The sequence below is a fragment of the Halichoeres trimaculatus genome, unplaced genomic scaffold (assembly GCF_033239565.1).
Source record: "Halichoeres trimaculatus isolate MK-OKI-2021-1 unplaced genomic scaffold, fHalTri1.1 fHalTri1_scaffold_15, whole genome shotgun sequence".
Taxonomy (NCBI): domain Eukaryota; kingdom Metazoa; phylum Chordata; class Actinopteri; order Labriformes; family Labridae; genus Halichoeres; species Halichoeres trimaculatus.
In genome coordinates this window covers 29,308,031-29,329,325 of record NW_027437193.1, presented here as the reverse complement: position 1 = coordinate 29,329,325, position 21,295 = coordinate 29,308,031, and the positions used below count along the sequence as shown (strand labels likewise).

The following is a 21,295-nucleotide window of genomic DNA, read 5'->3' as shown; positions in this document are numbered from 1 at the left end:
CTTGGAGAATCTGATCATTTAAATCATGGGTAACAAATTTCCTGCAGGACTCAGTGCATCATTTCTTAAACCTGCACATGTAGGGAAAATTGCACTTGAGTGTAGAACAAAAAGGTTTAGATGATGAGAGTTGGAATTAAATCCCAACTCTCTTTTTGAAATCTTTATCTTCCAGAGGATTACCAAGGGGAGTGAGATTCACTTACAGGGGGTCCTCGAGGACCTGGATCTCCTGGGGCGCCACCATAGCCAGGGCTCCCTGTACCACCGGGGTCCCCTCTTTCTCCTTTCAGCCCAGGCACTGAGGGCCCTGGAGCACCAGGTGATCCAGGAAAGCCTGAGGGTAATGTAGGGAGGACAGATATGAATCATTTACCTCCACAACACAAACTACGCCAAGTAACATGTTCTATCATGTGACGCTCTATAAGAATTTACAAGTCTGAGGCCTGGTCCGGGTTCACTTTCAAAATGGGAACGTGAGCCTTGTGAGTCCAGTCCATCAGTGGTGGTGGTACCATCCTAAGTGCAGCCTCACCTGGATTACCAGGTGCTCCTGGATAGCCAGAGCTTCCTTTTGGCCCAGGAATACAAGAACCCTCTCTTCCTGGTAGTCCTCTTCGACCGGACACCCCAGGTGGACCTGGATACCCTCGGTCTCCTGTTGGTCCAGCTGGTGATGGACTAGGTAAACCAGGGGGACCAGTGTCTCCTGGGGGACCTACAGAAGAGAGACACTTGGATTTTGAAAGCTATCTACAAAAGAGAAACTTTTTTTTTTAATTTTGCAATTTCGTTGCACTTCTTTCAATGCCAAATAAAGTTCTATTCTATTCTAAAATCATCAAACCATTAATGTTTACCTGAGACTCACCTTGTTGACCTGGTACGCCACGCTTGCCAGGTGTCCCTCCTATCTGGTCTGCAGGACAGAGAAGGTGAACAGATGAGTTTTGTCTTTATCCATGACTTAAAAGATAGAATAGAATAGATAAAAGTTTGTTTCAGACAGTTTGTCTGTGAGCTTGAAAAGCTAAAACAAACTTTCAAGGAGGATTCCCCTTACAAGTCTCTCCCTTTTGCCCTGGTGGTCCAGGGATCCCATCTTGGCCCTGGTCACCCCTTGGACCTGCAAAACCACCAACACCTGGTGCACCTGGGTTACCTAAGGTTAGGAGATATTTCAAAGTTAAAGCTTGAATTGAACTTACAATAAAGCAGATGATACAGGAAAGGTAAGCTTATTGAAGAACTTTTACTAAAGACTACCTGGTGGTCCACGAGGTCCTGTGCGGCCTTTGCCCCCTGGAGGTCCATCTGAACCTTTAAGCCCTTGGTAGCCTGATGGACCTGTACCAGCAGGGAGCAGTGTGGAGTTAACAGAGCGTAAACAGAATAAAAGCAGTTCATGAACAGCTTTATTTCTGTGATGTGTGATTGTTACCAGACTGTCCCGCAGGTCCCTGGTTTCCTTTGGCCCCACGGCGTCCTGATGAAGATGGGGGTCCGACTGATCCAGGTTCGCCTTTCTGACCCTTTATAGAAAACTTGTCACTCAATCCTGGTTCACCCTGAGGAGAGGAAGAAGAACAGAGAGGAAAACAGAAAAATCAACGGTGTTTGAAAGCAATGAACTCTATTTAAAACCTGCTCGTGTGTCAGTGATCTCCTGGTTATAGTTTAACTTTAAGCTAGTCACACAGACTTCGGATTATTGTTATCAGTACTTTTTGACCCTGGGGTCCAGGCTGTCCAGATCCATAATAGTTTGGCTCTCCTTGCAATCCTTTGGGACCAGGTGGACCAGGTGCACCATGAGGACCAGTCGCTCCAGGGTATCCTTGCTCCCCTTTTATTCCTTTTGAACCTGCAAAGGTTCAACCAAATGTTTAGTTTCCGAAAAAAAGACCATGAAACTCAAAACTCTTATTTTTGTTTTATGATTTTTTTCAGTATGCATGGAATGACAGGAAACATTAGATCTCACCAGGAGGACCTCTGACTCCTGGGTCTCCTGTGACTCCGGCTGGTCCTGGCCTTCCAGGTGAACCTATTCCATCAATACCTGGATCACCTGGGAGACCTGGACATCGATAGATACACAAAACACAGATAAAGAGATAGTATAAACATATACTAAAGAAAGATAGTATAAACATAATTTTTCAACTTAATTCCAGACCTCTTTGTCCAGGGCCACCTGGTGCTCCCCCTCTGCCCCTCTGCCCCTGTGGTCCTGTCCTTCCAGGGTCTCCATGACCACCAGGTAGACCAGGTTGACCTTCATGATATTAAAATGTTGCAAAATTAGGTTATTTGAGATTACTTCATGAAATAGACCCAAGTGGTTGTTAAGCTTTATTTTCTGTGCGTAAATAATTTATTATAATGTTTACCTGGATCACCGGGATCTCCCGCGGGTCCAAGTCGATCTGGAGGTGGTGGTGATATGGGGCCTGGGGGACCTATAGGACCTGGTTCCCCTTTCATGCCCCAAAGACCTGGCTGTCCTTTGAATCCATCTGGGCCCGGGTCACCTGTAAACAGATGTGGAGACTTATAGCTCAGAGATAAGTGTGAATGACAAAGAGTTTATAGCTGCAGAGGAACAAAACAACCTCAGCAATGTAGAAACTGTAGAAGTACAAATGAAAAACTTGAGTGAACGTATCATCTTAGTAACTGTGCTTTACCTGTTTGACCAGGTTGCCCTGGACTTCCAGGTAATCCAACAAGTCCATAACCTGGCACACCATCTCGTCCAGGGTCTCCTCTTGGTCCTTGAGAAGTCCAAGTGTACCAGTTAGAGGCAAACTTTGTATAAATGTTTAAAAAATGTCATTTCTGCACATTGGAATATTGTTATTCCATGATTTCCTTGTAGTATATTCCTATTGCACTTTTTGTATATGGACATACAATGTCTAGTGGAATTCAGAAGTTACCAGAAACTTTAAGGATTAAGAAAAAGCTAAACTTTAAATTTGCATCTTGATGAACACAAAATCCCATCATCATTAAAATGTTGCTGAAGCCAGTAAGAGCTTCAGTCTACTACCTGGTATACCAGGCCGCCCAATCTGTCCCTTTATCCCTTTCAGTCCAGGTGGCCCATGTGGACCTGGCACGGATAGCCCAATGAGACCTGGCTCACCCGGAACACCAGGACGACCAAACCCCGGCAAACCTGCATTTCCTTTGTTCCCAGGTTTGCCGTGATATCCTGGCAGAAGACAGAGTTGGAAATGAGTGACAGTGGGGGGATGAGCAGATTAGAGGGGGCTACTAAGCCCTTGCTGAATTTGTCGGATGGAGTTAAATTGTGGGAGAGAACATCTGACATTGCATCCTCTTTCATCGTTCATCCACTGCTTTTCTCATTCTTTAGGGCACGACAATGAAGGACATCCTAAGACTTTGATATGCAATGACCTGGTTGTCCTGGATCACCATCTGGTCCTGGTGGTCCCCTTGGTCCTGGGGACCCCTTGCAAGAGTCTTTGTCGCCAGGCAGCCCAGGGAATCCCATGGATCCTTTACTTCCTGTATGCAGAAAGTGAAAAATAGCTGAATGCAGACTTGTGCAAATTCACATGAATAAATGCACACAACACGCCCCCGCATGTGTGTGTGTGTGTGTGTGTGTGTGTGTGTGTGTGTGTGTGTGTGTGTGTGTGTGTGTGTGTGTGTGTGTGTGTGTGTGTGTGTGTGTGTGTGTGTGTGTGTGTGTGTGTGTGTGTTTGTCCTTCCAAGGCTGCAGATTTCTGTTTTCCTCTGTGAGTGTTTTACCTTTTTCCCCTAAAACTCCTGGATTGCCATCATTTCCTGGGTTTCCAGGTCTGCCAGGGGGACCAGGATCCCCTGGCGGCCCCTGAGCCCCATCCATTCCTTGGCGCCCTGGGGGACCTGGGGGACCTCGGTGTCCAGGGCCACCATCACCCTAATGATCACAAATATACAGTATATTGTGATATTTATTTCATTCTCCATGACGGAGATTTCAGCATCTCTGCACAGTGATTGTGAGCACTATGCTTTTCTGTCTTGAGTTATTTTATAGGACACATGAGGGGATCAGTGAGAGCTGTCCGTGGTATAGAAACTGTTGTATGTTTTACTAACGATCCTCTGAAGTAAAGCACAAAATTTGAAATTTGACAACAGCAACACGCCTGGATGTGTCCAAAAGGGAAATTAAACTGGTCCGTGTAAAAGAGGGGAAAAAACCCTCATGATTGACTTTTTTATAAATGCTGTGAAAAGGTTTTTTGTCTCTGACCGGCATTCCCACAGGTCCTGGAAGACCTGGCAGACCTTGCCGACCAGGAGGACCCCTAGCTTGAAGCCCTGCAGGACCTGGCTCCCCTTTGTCACCTGAACAACACACACAAACATACACAAATGTTAAAAAAGACAACGGGATGTTACATGAATTACACTTTGAACTGTCTGATATTCCAATACCTATTGTCAAGGAGATACGCTTACTTTCGTTTCTATTTGGATTACCTTTTGGGCCCCTGTTTCCAGGTAGTCCAGGGCGTGAAATATCTCCACTTTCTCCTTTTTGTCCTGGAAAACCTGGTATTCCAGGAGATCCTGGCACCCCATCATTGCCTGTAGTAAAGATGCTTCAATCATCTGCCTTTACATGTTTTCAACTTATATTTCTCATCCATCCATCCATTCATTTATTTCAATCCATGTTTCATGTAGCCACACTTACCTGGGCGCCCAGGTGCTCCAGGTAAACCTTTTAATCCAGGAGGTCCAGGAAGTCCTTTGATGTGTACATGACTTGACTCCCCTTTTTGGCCTGCAGTAAGAGAAGTACGAAGAGAAACAGCATGGATGAATGTTAGGCTTTCCATTTGTCTGCGTCTTGGTCAAATCATATATCTTTAAATATTTGTCTCTACCTGGAATCCCAGGCTGTCCTGGCAGGCCAGGTAACCCAACATCTCCCTTATTTCCTGGAAATCCTACAGGCCCATACTCCACTGGCCCAGGGTAGCCAGGTTGTCCTGGTCTGCCTGCAGGCCCTGGTGGACCTGGGTAACCCCGGTCTCCATCTGACCCTTGGTAGGGATACTACACAGACAGAACACATGTTCAGTCGATCTGAAAGAACGGTTCAAATGTTGGACAACCAAAAAAGTTTATGGCACAGGTGTTGGGTTCAGCTCTGTGGTTTGCTTCTCACTGAATCCCCCGGAGGCCCCTGATCGCCTTTACGACCGGGCAGACCAGGGAAGCCAGGAAGGCCATCTGCACCAGGTGTGCCTGGCTGTCCTGGATCTCCCGTCTCTCCCTTGATCCCAGGGCTGCTGTAGAAAGATGAGTCCCCCTTTTGTCCAGGAGGGCCTGGGTATCCAGTTCCTCCAGTAGGTCCCTTCAGGGGGGAAGATTTTGTAAGTTTTAGTAAAAAGAAAAGGCATGATATATATAAAAAAAAATCAATAGCTCTTAAAAACGAATGTACTTACTGGTGATCCAGGTGGGCCTCTTGGCCCAGGGAAACCAGGATCACCCTTAGCACCTGGCCCTTGATTAGCACCTGATTGATATAAACGTCCATAAGTCAGTTTTAAGAATTTTTATAAGCACAAGTATTACATGTGGAACTAAATTAACTCTTGGGTAAAGTTGCATAAAGAGTTTGTACCACGGCTGCCAGGCAGGCCTCGGGGACCAGGTGGTCCAGGAGCTCCTGATGAGGAACACTCAAAACAAGGCTCCCCCTTCTCTCCTGTGGATGACCATTGAAATATTTTTATGAATCCTATAAAAAATTGCACTTTCCAGCACTATCCTGGCCTGAACTTATCTCTCTCAGAGACTTTTCTGTGAATGTGATGGAGCAGACCTGAAAAACATCAAACCATCAACACAAACTAAACTGCAGAACTGTATTTATATATGTCAAGGTCCCACCTTTCATTCCATACTCCCCACTACTGCCAGGTTCCCCAGACAGTCCCTTGATCCCCTTTGGTCCTTGGCGGCCCTTGATGACCCTGTTAGCTAAAAGCAACAACAATATCCATCAGTCTACTAATTATGGCTAATATTATTACTTCTATGCCACCAACCTTTTTCTAGCATTAATGCAGCTTGTTCATACTTGGCAATTCGAACAGTCATTTTTTGAACAATGATTCAAAACCTGAGCCCATCATTGAAGAAGAATTTGAATTTAGCCCAGACAATAACCGTTTCATCTTTTTTTTTTTTTTTTTTTTTAACCATGGACTCTGTGATATTAACATTATCACCATTTTACACATTTTGTTCAAGCTTTAACATATCTTCACAAAATAAAAACATTGTACAACAATATTCATTTCTCATCATTGTAGGTATTAGGTAAAGTGCCCTCTGCAGAAAACATCAAATAAAATTGTCCATACTGGGACCATTTAAAAAACACTTAATATTGAGACACTTCTGTCTGTTGACTGCCTTAGCTTGACGAACTTGTTTTGACATATAAAGAGCAACAGTTTATAAAACCTCTGCACTAAAACACAGCAAAGATTCTTGAAACCAAAAGCAAACGTTGCCTTTGTCAATTCAGAGGGTTAGTGGCAGTAGTTAGCAACTACAAAGAAAATGAAAATTGATTTAGTGACGCACTTCTGTCTTCGGGAGGTCCAGGTGGGCCTCGATCCCCCTGAAGCCCTGGATCACCAGGATCTCCATCAACACCTGGAAGTCCAGCATAATAACCCCCTGGCTCCCCAGGGTCTCCTTTAGGGCCTGGAAAACCCCGAGGACCCTGGGGTCCAGGGACATTGCCCCCAGTTATTGGACCTATAAAATATAAAGAAGCAGACTGAGAAGAAAGGAATTAGGTAAAACAAAACCTTAACTAAGTTCAACTTAGTCCTAAAAAATTGCACTAATTTCTCAATAGGGGTCAAAATAAATGGTTTATAATGTATTTACTGCGGACCTGGAGGCCCTGCAGGTCCAGGAAACCCCACGACACCTGCAAAATATAAGTAACTGGTGTCATTCTTCCATAAAAACACTTGAGGAAACAAAACTTTTTCTCTGGCCTTTGCTTTCGTCATTCTACTGGTCAAACAACGTTACGTTCACCTACCTTGACGCCCAGGCAACCCAGGCTGGCCTGGAGGGCCAGGATCTCCACGGTAACCCTTTAGAGGCTCGGTCACAGGCCCAATTATCTGTAAACAAATCCCCAGAAAGCATTTAGAAGACTTCTGAAGCTATATCATCATCATCATCATCATCATCATCATCATCATCATCATCATCATCATCATCATTCTATCAATAGTTTGTATACAAAAAACTAGATTAGATAAAATCACTTTGGTTTAGTAGATCTGGTAAATACCAAAAGAGCTCAGGGAGTAAAAAGTAAGACTTACGTCTCCAGGTGGACCAGGGGGACCTCTGATTCCCTTTTCTCCCTAAATATAACAGTGTCCAATCAAAGAGTGATGAAGCAGAACAAAATGTACACATTCACTAGAAGACTGTGGTGTTTCTGACACTGACAGATCACTAACCATCCCTCCTGGTGTCCCTGGATATCCTGGATCACCTCTGCTGCCAGGCCTTCCCTAAAGAAAGCTATATTGTATTCAAAGGCACACAATGCACACAAAAACAGGGTGACTCTACACAGTGCAGTACCCGAAATCCAGGTTGTCCAGGGTCACCACTCTTCCCTTGCTTTCCCTTTGAAGACAAACAGAAAGATGAGCTCTCAGTTATATTTGGAGAATGGCTGATACAGATACATTATTATCAACCATTGCAATGAGTTACATTCTGAAAATGTGCGGTTTACCATAGAGGAAAGTTGTTACTGATTAAATGAGTTGTTGCATTAAATCCAAAAATTAAGGTAAAACAGCAGTGAGAAAAAAAAAACTTCAAATGATTCACAAAGCTTTTGAGACAGCGAACAACTAGATGGATGTTCCAAGGGGCAAACCTCCAATACAACACTGAAGGCACAAATTACAAACAGAAAAAGCACATTTCTCAAGCCCTTTTCTAACTTTCAGTCTATTCCTCAAGACACGCTGAGTGATAGACAAATGAATTAAAGTCTTCTCTCCTTTCTCTCTTTCCTTCCCATCACCTTTAAATGACAAATCACACTGAGTGTGATGCTGCATTGGTGCCCTCTGCTGATCACCCTTTTAACTGAGCTGTAACACAGGACCACATTGGTGGCTCTGCAACAAAACATTTAAAAGTAAAGAACTGTTGTGGTCCAGGGGAGAAAACACAAGTTTTGTTTGGGGACATCAGTAAATATCACATGTGTGTTATCATACAGCAGGGTCAGGAGTGGGGGTAAATCTAACTAATGATATGAATTCTCTTACTTCTGCACCCTCTGGTCCTCTGTCACCCTTTGCTCCTTTGGTGTGGTAGCTATAACCAGGGTCTCCCTGAGTAATGATGGAATCAGAGAAAGGAAGAAGTGAGATTCTCTTAAGAATTTAAGACTGAAACAAGCATTTTTGTTCTGAAATACAAAACATGCAAATAGAGATGGGTACCTTTCACATTTGAAACGATACAGTGCTGATACCCAGTACCTGGCAAGTGGTATCGGTACTCGATGGTACCAATTTTCAGTACTTTTGTGTGTCAATATTAATTTGTTTAATAGTAAAATCTTGTTTTTTTTTGTCAATTTTACACATGTATTTCTCAATATATAAATTTGCAATGCTGTGTTCATGTCCAGCATGAAATAACGCCCACTTTTCCACTCTCTTACAGTGACAAGGATATGTTTAGATACCTTAACGTGGTACTGTTTGATTTTACATAATCAGTACTCGGTACTACTGATGGAATTTAGTGGGTACCTAAATAAGTGTCTCATCTGGTATCCATCTCTTCATGCGATGAAGAGTGCATGCCTGTATTGAGAATAAACTAAAAAAAAGAGACTTACCGTTTCACCCTTGCATCCCTTTTCACCCAAATCTCCCTTTTCACCCTGTGTAGGAAATAAAAATGAGGTTCAGTCATATAACTCAAGTTTTAAGGCTTCTTTAAAAATATTTTATTCATAGAATTTGAGGGACAATAAGAAACTATCTTAACCTCCTAGACTACAGGTGGAAGGTTTAGTTGTGATGGGTCTGAAAATGTGATCCCTACACTAATGCATGGCCATGTTGGAAATCTTGTCATTTAAAAAAGCTGCTAAATAAATAGGTTGTGTTTTTTGTTTTTTTTTTTGACATGAAACCAAACAGTATGAATACTTGAATTTTGATCACCCTGTGATATTCACTGGATTACATCCATCAGGTAATGATATATTCTGCACAAGACATGGTGAACTCTAATGGACTAACAGTCAAAATGAGCTTTTTCTGTGATTGATAGTCCAGTTCATTTTCCAACAGCATCAGCTGATGACTTCTATTTTGTTTCCTTTTCAATCAACAAATAGAGAGCAGCATATTTTTATCGAGCCAGTGTTTTAAACAGCGACTGAGCAGGAGTGTGAAAGTCTGCAGTTTAGTCAGCCAGTGAACCTATTATGGAAACACTTAGAGCTTGTGAAATGTTGCACCATTAGACCCATGTTTAATTTTGAGGTGTGAAAATCCAAACACGATGTGAGACATGTTGCCTTCTGTGCACTGTCTGTGTCCGTCTCTCTCTTTCACACACACACACACACACACACACACACACACACACACACACACACACACACACACACGCACACACACACACACACACACACACACACACACACACACACACACACACACACACACACACACACACACACACACACACACACACACACACGCCTGGAGCTGAACAACCAATCTAAATCCAACAGTGTAAGCATTTTGCACGACACCCCAGAGGCAGATATACACAAAGACGTAGGAGGTATCAATGCCACATTATGATTATCGCTGAAATCATGAGTTTATTTGCTTTAATGCACAACAGTGTTGCAATGCTAATGTCTTCTTGTCTCACTTTTAAAAAGAATAACAGGAATAGATCATAAACCCAGATCAACAACCACAGTCTGTTACTGTACCTTCAACGAACGACTCTCAGAGAAAAACTCTGTAATCCGACCCGGCGGCCCTGGTGGGCCTACTGGTCCTTGTCTACCCTGCAAAGAAGCAAATTGAGATTGTTGTGAAAGAAAAAACATACATGATGCACACAGGTTCTGTCACAGAATGCTGTTAGATAAAACATACAAGTGAGGGCCTAAGGAGCGAGTCTAAGATTTTTATTTTGTTTGTTTTAGTGCCAAAGCTAGTAAAGGGAGATGGTGCCAGATCAGACAATGGATCGCACACAGCAGAAACAGGCTTCAACAGCAAGTAGTTTAACTGCTACTCCAACTTATACTTCATCATCCCCTGAAGGGAAATTTGCTTTGGTGACCAGGGAAAAAACACAAGAACACAAAAAACACAATCATATCTAGACATCACACTGAAATGGACATGTGCACAGATACTCAAAAGAATAACTGGAGGCATCATCATTACACTGCAAAAAAAGAAGAAATCTTATCAAGTGTTTTGTCTTGATAAAAAAAAAAAGTCTTATTATACTTTATGAGCCACATTTAACTTGTCAGTCTTATTTCAAGTTTTTTTAAATACAATAAGGAGATCTGAATTGCTTGTAACAAGTAAAAAAAATCTGCCAATGAAACAAGAAAAATTTACTCAAAAGTTTGCTTGAAACTAGAATAATGTCTTAATATGAGTGACTAAGATTCCATTTTTTTGCAGTGTACAAACCAAAGCACAACAGTGGTCACCTTCCATGACATGAATTTAGTTGTATGATGGCTTGCGATTTGAATGATTTTTTGGTCCTGTTAGATTTAGTCTTTGCAGTCTAAATCTCCTGCCAGAGGGTAGGATCTCAAACTCTGTGTGGAAGGGATGGTCAGGGCACTGCACAATGTCCCATGCCTTAGAGAGGCAGGGGGAGCATGACCCGCAATTCTACCAGAAACTGTAACAGTGTGTCCCACTCTCTTTGGTCTCCTATCCAGCTGTTGCCAAACCAGGAGATGAAGGCAAAGGTCAGGACAGATTCAACCTTAGAGTGATAAAACACTGACATTAATTTACTGTACACCCCCAAACTGATTGAGTCTGTGGAGGAAGAGTAGTCACAACAAGACACATTTGTCCATTAAAAGAAAATAAGTTATTTTGTCATCCTACTTTGACGTAGACAGGATAAGATAAGCAAAGTGGTTACATCTACAACTTTGCCACAGGGGGCGCCAAACTCTGCAGAAATCGAAAGTTCCTCAAAGCAGCTTTGAGTCATTATCTCTTTATTATGTGTGTTTAAAAACGAAACTACCTTTGGCCCACGAGGTCCTGGGACACCACCTACACCTTCTTGACCCTGGAGGATGGGAAAGAGATCATAGTTTATTTGTACAATCAGGTTTCTCTCAAAACATCCTGCATTTTTCCTGCTTTTGGTTGCAATCTGTTTCCTGCTCTTATCGTCCTTGTTTCTGTAAACTCACACTGAAAACTGGACACTGTTGTGTTCTCCCTCTGATTAAATTTACCGCTTTGCCACAGTTCTCACCTGCCTGGAGGAGTTTCACATGGAACAGTGGGAGCACTTTATGACAAAATACTGGCCCTGCTAAGAGGGCAAAATATAGCAAACCAATGGTTGTCACTGGAGGATCTGCTGGGTTACCACTTTCCTTGGCGGTGGAAAAGCTGCTAACTGTGAATTTCTAACCAGGCAAAACAGACAGCACCCTGCTGTGCTGATTTTTCTCTGTCGCAGACACACATTGGTAGAAATAAAAAAGCCAAACTAACTGTAATGGATAAGTTTTACATTTAAACACAAATCTAAAGATAAATTTAACATTACCTTAAAGCCCAAAGCTCCTGGGCGTCCAGGCCACCCCTGTTACTCAAGAACAGAAACGAAAAGCATTACACAGTAACTTTCTTAGAATATGTTTTTGTGCAAGGAAACCAAAGTCTTTACTTACATTAGGGCCCCTCGACCCAGGATTGCCTGATGATCCATGTTCTCCACGGACCCCCCGATCCCCCTGGAATATGAATTTTCTTACACTGTAAATCGACTTAAACATGGGAGGAAATTCTTATTACCTCCACCAAGGAGGTTATATTTTTGGGCGAGTGTTTGTTTGTCTGTGAACAACATAACTCAAAAAGTAACAAACTGATCCTGATGAAATCCTCAGGAAATGTTCAAAATGGGATAGGAAAGAACTGATTATATTTTGAAGGTGATCCGGATCACCGTCTCGATCTCGGACTTTTTTAAGGGATTCTTTATCATTGTGAGATAGGGCCATTTTCACCATATGTGTATATAACTCCACAATAAATAGTCAGATTGCTTTGCAAATCAATAAAGACAAGGTCAACATAATTTCTGACAGATGTAAAAGAACGATCCAGATCCTGGCAACATTCTGGACACTAAGATCCAGAATATGAAAAATGTGCTAGGTCATCCTCATTTTTAACACTGTCAGGTAACAAACTGTTGTCAAAGTCTGCTACTTACACCAAATTGTAGCAGACAGTCTGCTGAAGTATAACATTGAAGTCAGACTAAAGTGTTGCATGACAATCACAATATGCTTGGTGGAGGTCTGCGCTCTCTGAGTGCTTTTCTAGTTTGGCTCTACTTTTTGTGTCTCGGGGTATGGAACTGTAATGTAACATTTTGCACAAAGCAAGATGTAGTATTAGTAGTTATAACATGCCAGTCTTACCGGGTATCCATCCCTCCCAGGTGGTCCAGGTGGCCCTCGTGGGGAGTTCAGTGACACCCTGGATTCCCCCTGTAAAACAAAGGAAACATGTTGGTTTTATGTTTTAGTTGACAGATGAGCTGAATTCAGAGTTAAGATACCTGATACCTTCAGGACGGAGCAACACAGAGAGTAAGATGTTATCATTGTCAGAATGGAATATTTATGGCTGCAGTATAGCCCCAGTGTTTCACCAGCTTCATAACTCATCTTTATGCTTCTGTGTACTCGGCATACATACATGCATGTGCTCAGAATAACAATGAACATATTTAATTTCCTAAAGGCTGCTTCTGTAAATGTTTGCATGAACCTCACTTCTCATTTACAAAAGCAGGAGCTGAATTCCTTTGAACAGACTTTGCCCTCTGAGGGGGATTCCTGCTTTCTCATATCAGAGTGAGCTCATTGCTTGATGCACATGAAAGGATATAAGACAGACTCTACAAAAGGAAAAACACACTCAAATAAAAAAGTTCTAAACAAGTTATAGGTCTCGTATGGATGAGATACAAAATTAGCTCTGGGAGCTCGGGGAGGCTTAGGGGACCTCTGTTACAGCTGTGTCATGTTATTTCTTGTTCTTGATGCATCAGGATGAAGCTAATAAACTTTTTAAAGGCAGTAATCACAGAGCAGCTCTGCAGATTCACCCTTTCAGTGAAGCCATGATAACAAGTGAGCCTGTGAGGTGGCAACATTCTTTTATTACCTTAGGTCCAGGAAGACCTGGTGGACCCTGTGAAGTAGAGACCAGCAAATTTCAGACATCTTCTGTAACAACCATAAAACAGTATTCAACATTAGATAAAACTGAACACATATAAAACTGTATTTTGCAAAAAAAAAAAAAAAAAAAAAATCATGGAAAACTTGAATAAATTGTTTTTATGCCTTACTGAGTGTCCATCAGCACCGGGGGCTCCAGGTACACCAGGAAGTCCATCTTCTCCCTGAGTGAACACAAGGTTTAAAAAACTGCAGAAAGTCGAATGAGGTTTTTTTTTTTTTAGGATAGAAAGAAGTGTGACTGAAAACCTCTCTACTCACACTTCAATCTCACCACCACGTGGGGAAAAAAAAAACTCTAATATGAATGTTAATCCACCTTATTGTTGTTTATGTGTCATTCTCTTACGTCTGTTCCATTGCAGCCTAGGGCCCCTTGGGGTCCTGGAGGTCCTTGTAAACCTGGCACACCCTAAAAGACATTATCAAAAGAATTTCTTAATAACCCAATATCATGTGTTAATACAGGATGACAAAACTGTAACAAAGTCAGAGTCATCTCACCGGTAAACCATGAGACCCAGCAAAACCTTCTTTACCCTCAGGCCCCTAAAATCACAGAATCAAACAAGTTTAAAAGTACACAGGGGCCACAGGGGGTTCACAACACTGCTGTAATGTTTGAACTCTTCCTATACTTTAGGTACATGGACCATTTAAACATGAGGACACATTAACAACAAAAACTGATAAAGGCTGGCACAGGTATGTTACCGGATCCCCTGCTGGCCCCACGGGTCCTTCGGGTCCAGTGCTGCCCTGTCACAAAAATACAACCTTTGATTTATCTTGAGAAGCTACATAAGACAAAAAGGTCACATTCTGCACATGATAAGTGTCAATATTGTCCTCAGACATCACCATTCAGGACATGCAGACCATGATAGGAAAGGGATTCTACCTTTGGCCCCATAGGTCCAGCATGACCAGCTGATCCTGGACGACCCAGGGTCCCAGGGGGACCTTTCTCTCCTGGATAACCTTTGTCTCCCTGTGAATGAGCGTTTGGTGTGAAAGGGGAAAAGAGGACAGGGAAGTAGATTAAACAAAAATGAAATGGTGTTCTGGTGGTGATCAGGAAACATGGTCAGTAATATCAAACTAAAGATGTGTGATCAAAGATTCATTGAGTTGACTCTCATATTTGATAGTCTGTAATATATATAACTCAGAACGCAATCAGGCAAAATGGGTAAATGTTGCTCAGTTTACAGTTCTTTGAATAAATCTGGACTTCTTCATAATGCCCATTTTCTTCATGATTGCATTTTGCAGACTTGGTTCACTGTCTTATGCTGGTTCATTGGTCATTAAAGTTTTCACTGTGATCTTAACAGAACTTTTCCAGCACCAATGCTGAGTCAGACTTGTAGATGATATTTCAAGTCAAATGTGCTCTGTCTCACAGCAGGGAGCTGAACAGTTGAAATAAAATGAAGCAGCTGGTTCATCTTCACGGGGAAGGTTCAGAAAGTTTCAGAGACATGCCCATTAAGAAGAAATTTAAAGGTCCCATATTGTGCAAATGTCACTTTATTGAGTCATTTAGTGAAATTTGTGGGTGTCTTGCTTTCCTCCCAGCCCACAAAATGTGATATTTAATGACAAAACCTGAATGTAAAATCCTGATCTTAAACGAGCTGTTTGGATTTTGGGGATTTGCCGACATCAGCGATTCCCTTTTTTAGACCAATCAGGAGCAAGTCTGACCTGATTGGTCGACCAGAGCAGATATCCCGAACCCCCTCCCCTGCCCACTCCCCTCCCCGCTGCTGGAGAGAAATCTCTCCAGCAGCAGGGAGGGGTATGCCAAAGTTGAAGAGCCATCACTGCTCTGTTTTTAGCTGTAAACAGCCACATAGTTCCATCATGCACAAGCTTCCCATCTCGGAAGAAGACAAGACTAAGTGTCTAGAGTTCATTTGTCAGGGAAATGTGCCAGCTACACTCAGTAAAACTGTGCATGTGTGTGCTAGTCACTTCACGGCCGACCTCTTTTTCCAACTTTGGACAGTACAACAGAGGGCTAGCGAATAGACTGGTCCTGAATACAGGTGCATTACCAACCATTCACCAATAAACCTCGGACCCTGGAAATGTGAGTATTTTAAATGCTGTGTGCTGTGGAGCAGATGTAAGAGCTTTTCCTCAGTGTCCCCCTGTCTCTGTGTTAGCTTCAGGATGCTAACTTTAGCTGCGGTTAGCCTGTTGTTTTAGCCTGTAATGTAACGGTAAACAAGCTTCACTGTTTTCTAAACACTGTGCACTTGGAGCTCGTGGCGCCGCTCTCAGTGACGCGAAAGAGCGGGGCGGTATCAGCGGTGGCTCAATTACATATGAAGGCCACGCCTTCATATGTAACAGAGGGGCTATGAGAGCCTGGAAACAATGCTGCTGTGCTTGATTTATTGGCTTTTTTGACCAAAACATCTTACTACCGTTTCATGAAGACATCAATGATCCTTATTAAACTGCAGAAAAGGAGCATAATCTGGGACCTTTAAACTTATTCAACTACGACCTGTTTCACCTGATGGCACCTGATTTGACCTTTTTAAACCTGTGAGATGGATTTAATACTGTTTCAGTTAAAGCCTGTGTGACTAATCAAAAAAGCTGACTTTTTGAGTCCTGCTGATGGATTTTTTTCTACTTACTGTTAGACTTGCACAACTTACTGAGAGACTACAAACAACAGAGCCAGGATTAATCCAGCTGCTGTATATTTAAAAGATGAAATGTCCTGTTCTGAAAAGTTATAATGACATATTTTTATTTCACAGATGACTTTGTCCAAAGCAATGTGCATCGGAGTGTGTATGTACTATTGCACAAGCAAAGATCTGGATACAAGATGAGTTAGAGCATTAAATTGCTGCCGACTGTCCTGTTGGATACAGCTGCTAGAGTTTATGCAAAGGGTGAAAAGAAGCAGTTTTCTATTCTGACAATTTTATATCATCACAAATAAATCACCAGCAACAAAATAATCCACTTCATCATCATCATCAACAACATCAAAGAAAAGTTTCTTTTAAGGTCATAGTTGTTCATGAAAGAGCTGGCCAGCTTTTTCTGGAAGGTAGGCTGTGACTGTGGGTTGAGTGGAGTTGGATAATTTGTCCCTCCACTGGGAGAAAACAGAGGATTGTTTTGCATCAAAAAGCAGGCTTTGAATCTGATGCAAGCTTCTGGAGGTCTGCAAACACACATGGACAGTGGTGTTACATGTGTGCGTGTGTTTTTAAGGTGGTTGTAGACCAAATGTGTTGCTGCAGCCTGGGTCATATATACAGGTTGACTTTCAGACCCTCCAGTAAGGAGCTGCTGCAGCAATGCATGATTTTGCGAGTGCCTGTACCAGGAGCTGTGTTGCATGCTCTGTCAGGCAAGGTCTGGTCCTCCTGACGTACGAGCATGGCCGTGCAATCTTGATCACATGAACCTTAAAGGTTAGCTGGTCATCAGCCATGACAGCCGGGTCCTGGGAATACTTAAAGGGCACGAGTTTGTTTGATCCAGGTGGAAGAGAATCCTTCTTCATATTGGTGAGTGTTGAATGGATGACTAAAGGTTAACAAGGGTTTTTTGATGGCTGATAAAATGAACACACAAATGATCCTAATGGTTTAAAGTGTACACAATTTAAATCATGACTAGCATGAAGCCAGGACAACTAGAGCTCCCCCTGGTGACTACCTGCTGTGTAGGCCTAAAGTTATGTCAGATCTTTGCAGTTAGTTTGTATCATTTTAGAGGTTTACATTGATGTTGAAAGCTTTCCTGTTAAGCATCTTCACATCAGTGGAATCTTTGCTTCATTTGATCAGTTAGCTTGTATATTTAACCTGCCAAGAACTCACTTCTTTAACTATTTGCAAGCTCAAATCTTTGTCTGCAACAACTTCCTTAGTTTCCCTGCTGTCCCTCCAAATACTTTAATCGGCACTATTTTGAACGTCAGTCCTGTTCTCAAGGGTACAATCTCTACATTGTATAATAACCTTTTTTGAGTGCAAACCTTCAGTCTCTGACAAACTGAATATCTTGGTCTGAGGGTCTCAACATAGAGGTAAGCACTGAGATTTGGCAGTCAGCTCAGTGATGTGTTCATACTTCCTCCATTTGTGTCTGTCACATAGTTTTAAAGTGTAAAGTAATTCATAGCTCATTGGTCTAAAAGCAAATTAGCCCACATCTGTCCTGGTATTGATCCTAACAGTAATAGATACAGGACCAGCTAGTCTTGCACACATGTTTTGGAGCTGTCCAGCCCTATTTCAGTATTGGAAATCAGTATTTGTTTCCCTCTGTGTCATCACATCTGTTGCCATCCTTCCCTCTCCACTGGATGGCCTGTTTGATGTCTTTCCCCCCTGCCCAGACATTGTCTATCCACTTTGTTGATCTCATAGCCTCCCTCTCTTTGATAGTAAGGCATGCTGTTTTACTGCAGAGGAAAAGCCCCCATCCACACTCTCACACCAAATGGGTTAAGGATGTCTTCACCTTTATGAAATCAGAAAGAATTAGATGTTCACTGGGAAATCTCAAAACAAAACTTAACAAAATATGGTTACCTTTAAAAGACCATGTCAGACCCTATCAACTAGGTACTAGCGATACTTGATACAACTGTTGGCTGAGCAACTCTCTACTTCTACTTCACTTAACAAAAATCACATACCTATTGAGTCTAATTCTCTTATATTAATGGCACATGGGATTTATATTATGGTAATTGTACTGTTTTCTTTTTTTTTTAGTTTTACCATTTTTTTTAAATATTACATTTTAGGTCATTGCTACATTTCGGGCTCTACCACGGCTTAATAGGGCCCATGTCAGAACCCATCAATCTAAATTCTAGATCAGGGGTCTCCAAACTTGCCAAACAACTTTTCCCTTCTCTGATGGGGGGCCAGGATCAGTTTGTAAAAAAAGAAAAAAAAGTGTGACGGCCGCAGAGGTGTCCAAACGTAAATATTCATTGTTGCCCAGAAAGACACACATATTAATATATGTTAACCAAATATTAATAATCCTTTCTGGGATCTTGACAGGAAAAAAAATCAGAAAACAAAAAACAACACTTTTAATGAAATATATAACTCTATTTATGAAATTTATAATAATAATAACTAAACAACCCTTTTCAGATTTGTCAGAGGAAAAAAGAGCATGAAATATTAACTTTCTTTTTGACATCACTGTTTGCAGCTCCCTCTAATTAACGTCACTGTGAAAATCAGAAAGCAAGCAGACTAAGAAACCAAACTAAGTGATAAAACACCTACCAGCACAATATATTTCATTACCAGTATGGTTCCTTTTTAAGGGAGGGGTTTCAGATGGGCACAAACTGCAGAAGGGTGGAATAGAAAGTTATGGTCTGTGCATGTGTAAGTCTCGATCACATGGACTAGAAAAAAAAACAAACCATAATGATCCTCTGGTATTGTTCAGGGGGCCTGGCAAAATGTCAAGGCGGGCCGTATCCGGACCCCGGGCCATAGTTTGGGGCCCACTGCTCTAGATTTTGCTTTAGTTTTGGTCAAATAAGTTGAATGAAAGCTACATAAACTAGGGCGCGTATTGATTCTATGTTGACTACAAGTTTTCTCTCAGGCACATCCTGGATATCGATGTATCATTGTAGGAACCTCAACTAGAAAATGAATGTTAGTTTGAAAATAAATAAAACTGTGTGAGTCTGAATAACTTCATAGTACACCATATTTTTGTTAAAGAAAGTACATTTTTCACTCACCCTGCTGCCTTTCACCCCTTCACATTGGCATCTAGATATCCCATTGCACACACACTGAAAAAAAAAAAGAGTACCTCAGTTCAATATGCGGTTGAGAAAATCTGCAAACAATGACCACCTTTGCAAAACCTGCTTCTTGTTTTGCTATTGAGTGATCTAATGACTTGCAACGACTAATCATTATGCAGAAACTGTAAACAAAACTTGTCCATCAGAGCATGAACCAGCTCCACAGAGTGGCCCCTCATAGATTGGAAGCACAGTCACTAAAAGCAATCCACTGATTTCAGTGATCCACATTGTACACAATAAATTGCTGCTTTCGCAGACATGGTGTTGATCAATAAACCGTTATTCCACAGGGGCAGAAAGTTTACTTTGGAGGGATTTGTGGAGGATTTATGGAAGCAATTTGACAAAACAACATCTATAATTCTCCAGCGCGAAGAGCTAATACCTTCGGTGTCTCTGTTCGACACAGTGGCATTTAATTTGAGGGCTGTAAACATCACTGGGTAAGAGGTTAATTGATGCCAACACAGTATAAAGAGGGAGAAAAATTATGAGAAGCTCATGGTGTGTTGTCTTTGGATTGTGTAAGACCAGCAGCAGGCCTTCATCTCTTAGTATAATGAACCATTATCAGTTTGCGTAGAGCCATTTTAGATGCATTACATTTCAAATTCAACAGATCTTTGTTGTTATTTGGCCATTCAAGGACAAAATGGGGAATATGGGCTTGGCACCATTCATTTTTAAATATCTGTTATACAACTTCAAATTAATCTCTGCTGTGCCTGTTAAATGTGTAATTATCTTTATCTTATTAGGCCAAGGATCCTTTCTCTGTGGCTATTACAGCAGCAGAAATGTAACAGCATCTGTGCTGAAAACAGCTGATGCTACCTCCATCATTTTTAAGAGTATGATTTTTTTTTGCTTCAGTCTGTTTTAAGGAATAAATCAGATCTTAACTCAACATGTGATCACACTGCTGGCCCTTCTGACAGCTTGTTTTTCTTGGGATATCCTGCCCCTTCCAAGTGACCTGCTATAAAAAGGCCCACCAACTCGGCCCACTGAAGGATGTTGTACACAACATGAGCAAACAGACTGTGAAAAACGTGCATCTCATCAGGATGCAAGATGTTTACAGACGCTGGGGTTGTATATCAAAGTTAAGGCTATGAGGATGGAGGGAGCTGACACTGAATGCAACAGGAAACACACTGTTATGGGTGTTCCTTTTATAAACAGTGACCTAGAAGGAGAGTTTCAGGGGTTTTTTTTTCTAGAAATGATGAAAAATATATATATATATTAAATGTAACTCCTGTGCTCTAGCCTGCTAACTGAAACAGCTATTATACATGCTGATTAATGACATTTTTCTTGACAATGCCTCAGCACCTGACCCTGTTTCTGCTGTCAAATAAGCAACAGAATGATCCTTTAATAGCTGCAATTAAGAATTTCACATTACAGTCACAAAATGAAAACACAATGGCAGAAAATGAGAACAAGAAATACCTGCAGATAAGGGCTTTTGTTGTTGACTAAAAGGAATTGGATGTTTTAACTGCACTGTTATAACAGCTAAGACAACAAAATAAATAACTTACATTTTTGGCCCCAGTGCCCATCAGCATCACCGCCAACAGGATCAGAAGAACTCCAGATACAGGCTTCCCCATGGCTCTGTCTTTCCTCAAAGTGCATCAAAAGCTCAGGAGCTACCACATGTCTTTTTTAGCATCCTCCGCAACAACCTGCCTTCACATCACATCAACGCTCTGCTGCACTGTGGGTGATGCTGGGTCATAGCTCAGCTGGATTAAAGCTCCCTATCCGTGCACAAGAGCCCTGAAAGAAAGCACAGCCCATAGACGATGTTTAGTTTG

General features: G+C 41.8%; 1 protein-coding gene across 1 annotated transcript in view; it reads right to left on the bottom strand.

Moving 5' to 3' along the window:
- Nucleotides 1-21,269, bottom strand: part of LOC141804696 (uncharacterized) — a 28,354-nt gene extending 7,085 nt beyond the window's left edge. The window contains exons 1-43 of the mRNA XM_074689287.1: nt 21,017-21,269; nt 19,395-19,448; nt 14,526-14,615; nt 14,339-14,383; nt 14,129-14,173; nt 13,974-14,036; nt 13,735-13,788; nt 13,548-13,574; nt 12,797-12,865; nt 12,038-12,100; nt 11,914-11,949; nt 11,377-11,421; nt 10,073-10,150; nt 8,954-8,998; nt 8,373-8,438; nt 7,669-7,713; nt 7,542-7,595; nt 7,401-7,442; nt 7,109-7,193; nt 6,956-6,991; nt 6,637-6,813; nt 5,935-6,024; nt 5,666-5,749; nt 5,487-5,557; nt 5,204-5,392; nt 4,920-5,091; nt 4,727-4,816; nt 4,510-4,617; nt 4,280-4,374; nt 3,790-3,940; nt 3,433-3,543; nt 3,059-3,223; nt 2,694-2,780; nt 2,397-2,537; nt 2,183-2,281; nt 1,988-2,083; nt 1,728-1,867; nt 1,445-1,571; nt 1,270-1,350; nt 1,067-1,165; nt 875-922; nt 539-721; nt 207-337 (exon numbers count right to left, since the gene is read on the bottom strand). Of these exons, the coding sequence (XP_074545388.1) occupies nt 207-337; nt 539-721; nt 875-922; nt 1,067-1,165; nt 1,270-1,350; nt 1,445-1,571; nt 1,728-1,867; nt 1,988-2,083; nt 2,183-2,281; nt 2,397-2,537; nt 2,694-2,780; nt 3,059-3,223; nt 3,433-3,543; nt 3,790-3,940; nt 4,280-4,374; nt 4,510-4,617; nt 4,727-4,816; nt 4,920-5,091; nt 5,204-5,392; nt 5,487-5,557; nt 5,666-5,749; nt 5,935-6,024; nt 6,637-6,813; nt 6,956-6,991; nt 7,109-7,193; nt 7,401-7,442; nt 7,542-7,595; nt 7,669-7,713; nt 8,373-8,438; nt 8,954-8,998; nt 10,073-10,150; nt 11,377-11,421; nt 11,914-11,949; nt 12,038-12,100; nt 12,797-12,865; nt 13,548-13,574; nt 13,735-13,788; nt 13,974-14,036; nt 14,129-14,173; nt 14,339-14,383; nt 14,526-14,615; nt 19,395-19,448; nt 21,017-21,088 (3,849 nt within the window). The 5' untranslated portion in view covers nt 21,089-21,269. The remainder of the gene's footprint in view (nt 1-206; nt 338-538; nt 722-874; nt 923-1,066; nt 1,166-1,269; nt 1,351-1,444; nt 1,572-1,727; nt 1,868-1,987; nt 2,084-2,182; nt 2,282-2,396; nt 2,538-2,693; nt 2,781-3,058; nt 3,224-3,432; nt 3,544-3,789; nt 3,941-4,279; nt 4,375-4,509; nt 4,618-4,726; nt 4,817-4,919; nt 5,092-5,203; nt 5,393-5,486; nt 5,558-5,665; nt 5,750-5,934; nt 6,025-6,636; nt 6,814-6,955; nt 6,992-7,108; nt 7,194-7,400; nt 7,443-7,541; nt 7,596-7,668; nt 7,714-8,372; nt 8,439-8,953; nt 8,999-10,072; nt 10,151-11,376; nt 11,422-11,913; nt 11,950-12,037; nt 12,101-12,796; nt 12,866-13,547; nt 13,575-13,734; nt 13,789-13,973; nt 14,037-14,128; nt 14,174-14,338; nt 14,384-14,525; nt 14,616-19,394; nt 19,449-21,016) is intronic.
- Nucleotides 21,270-21,295: the final 26 nt, after the last annotated feature.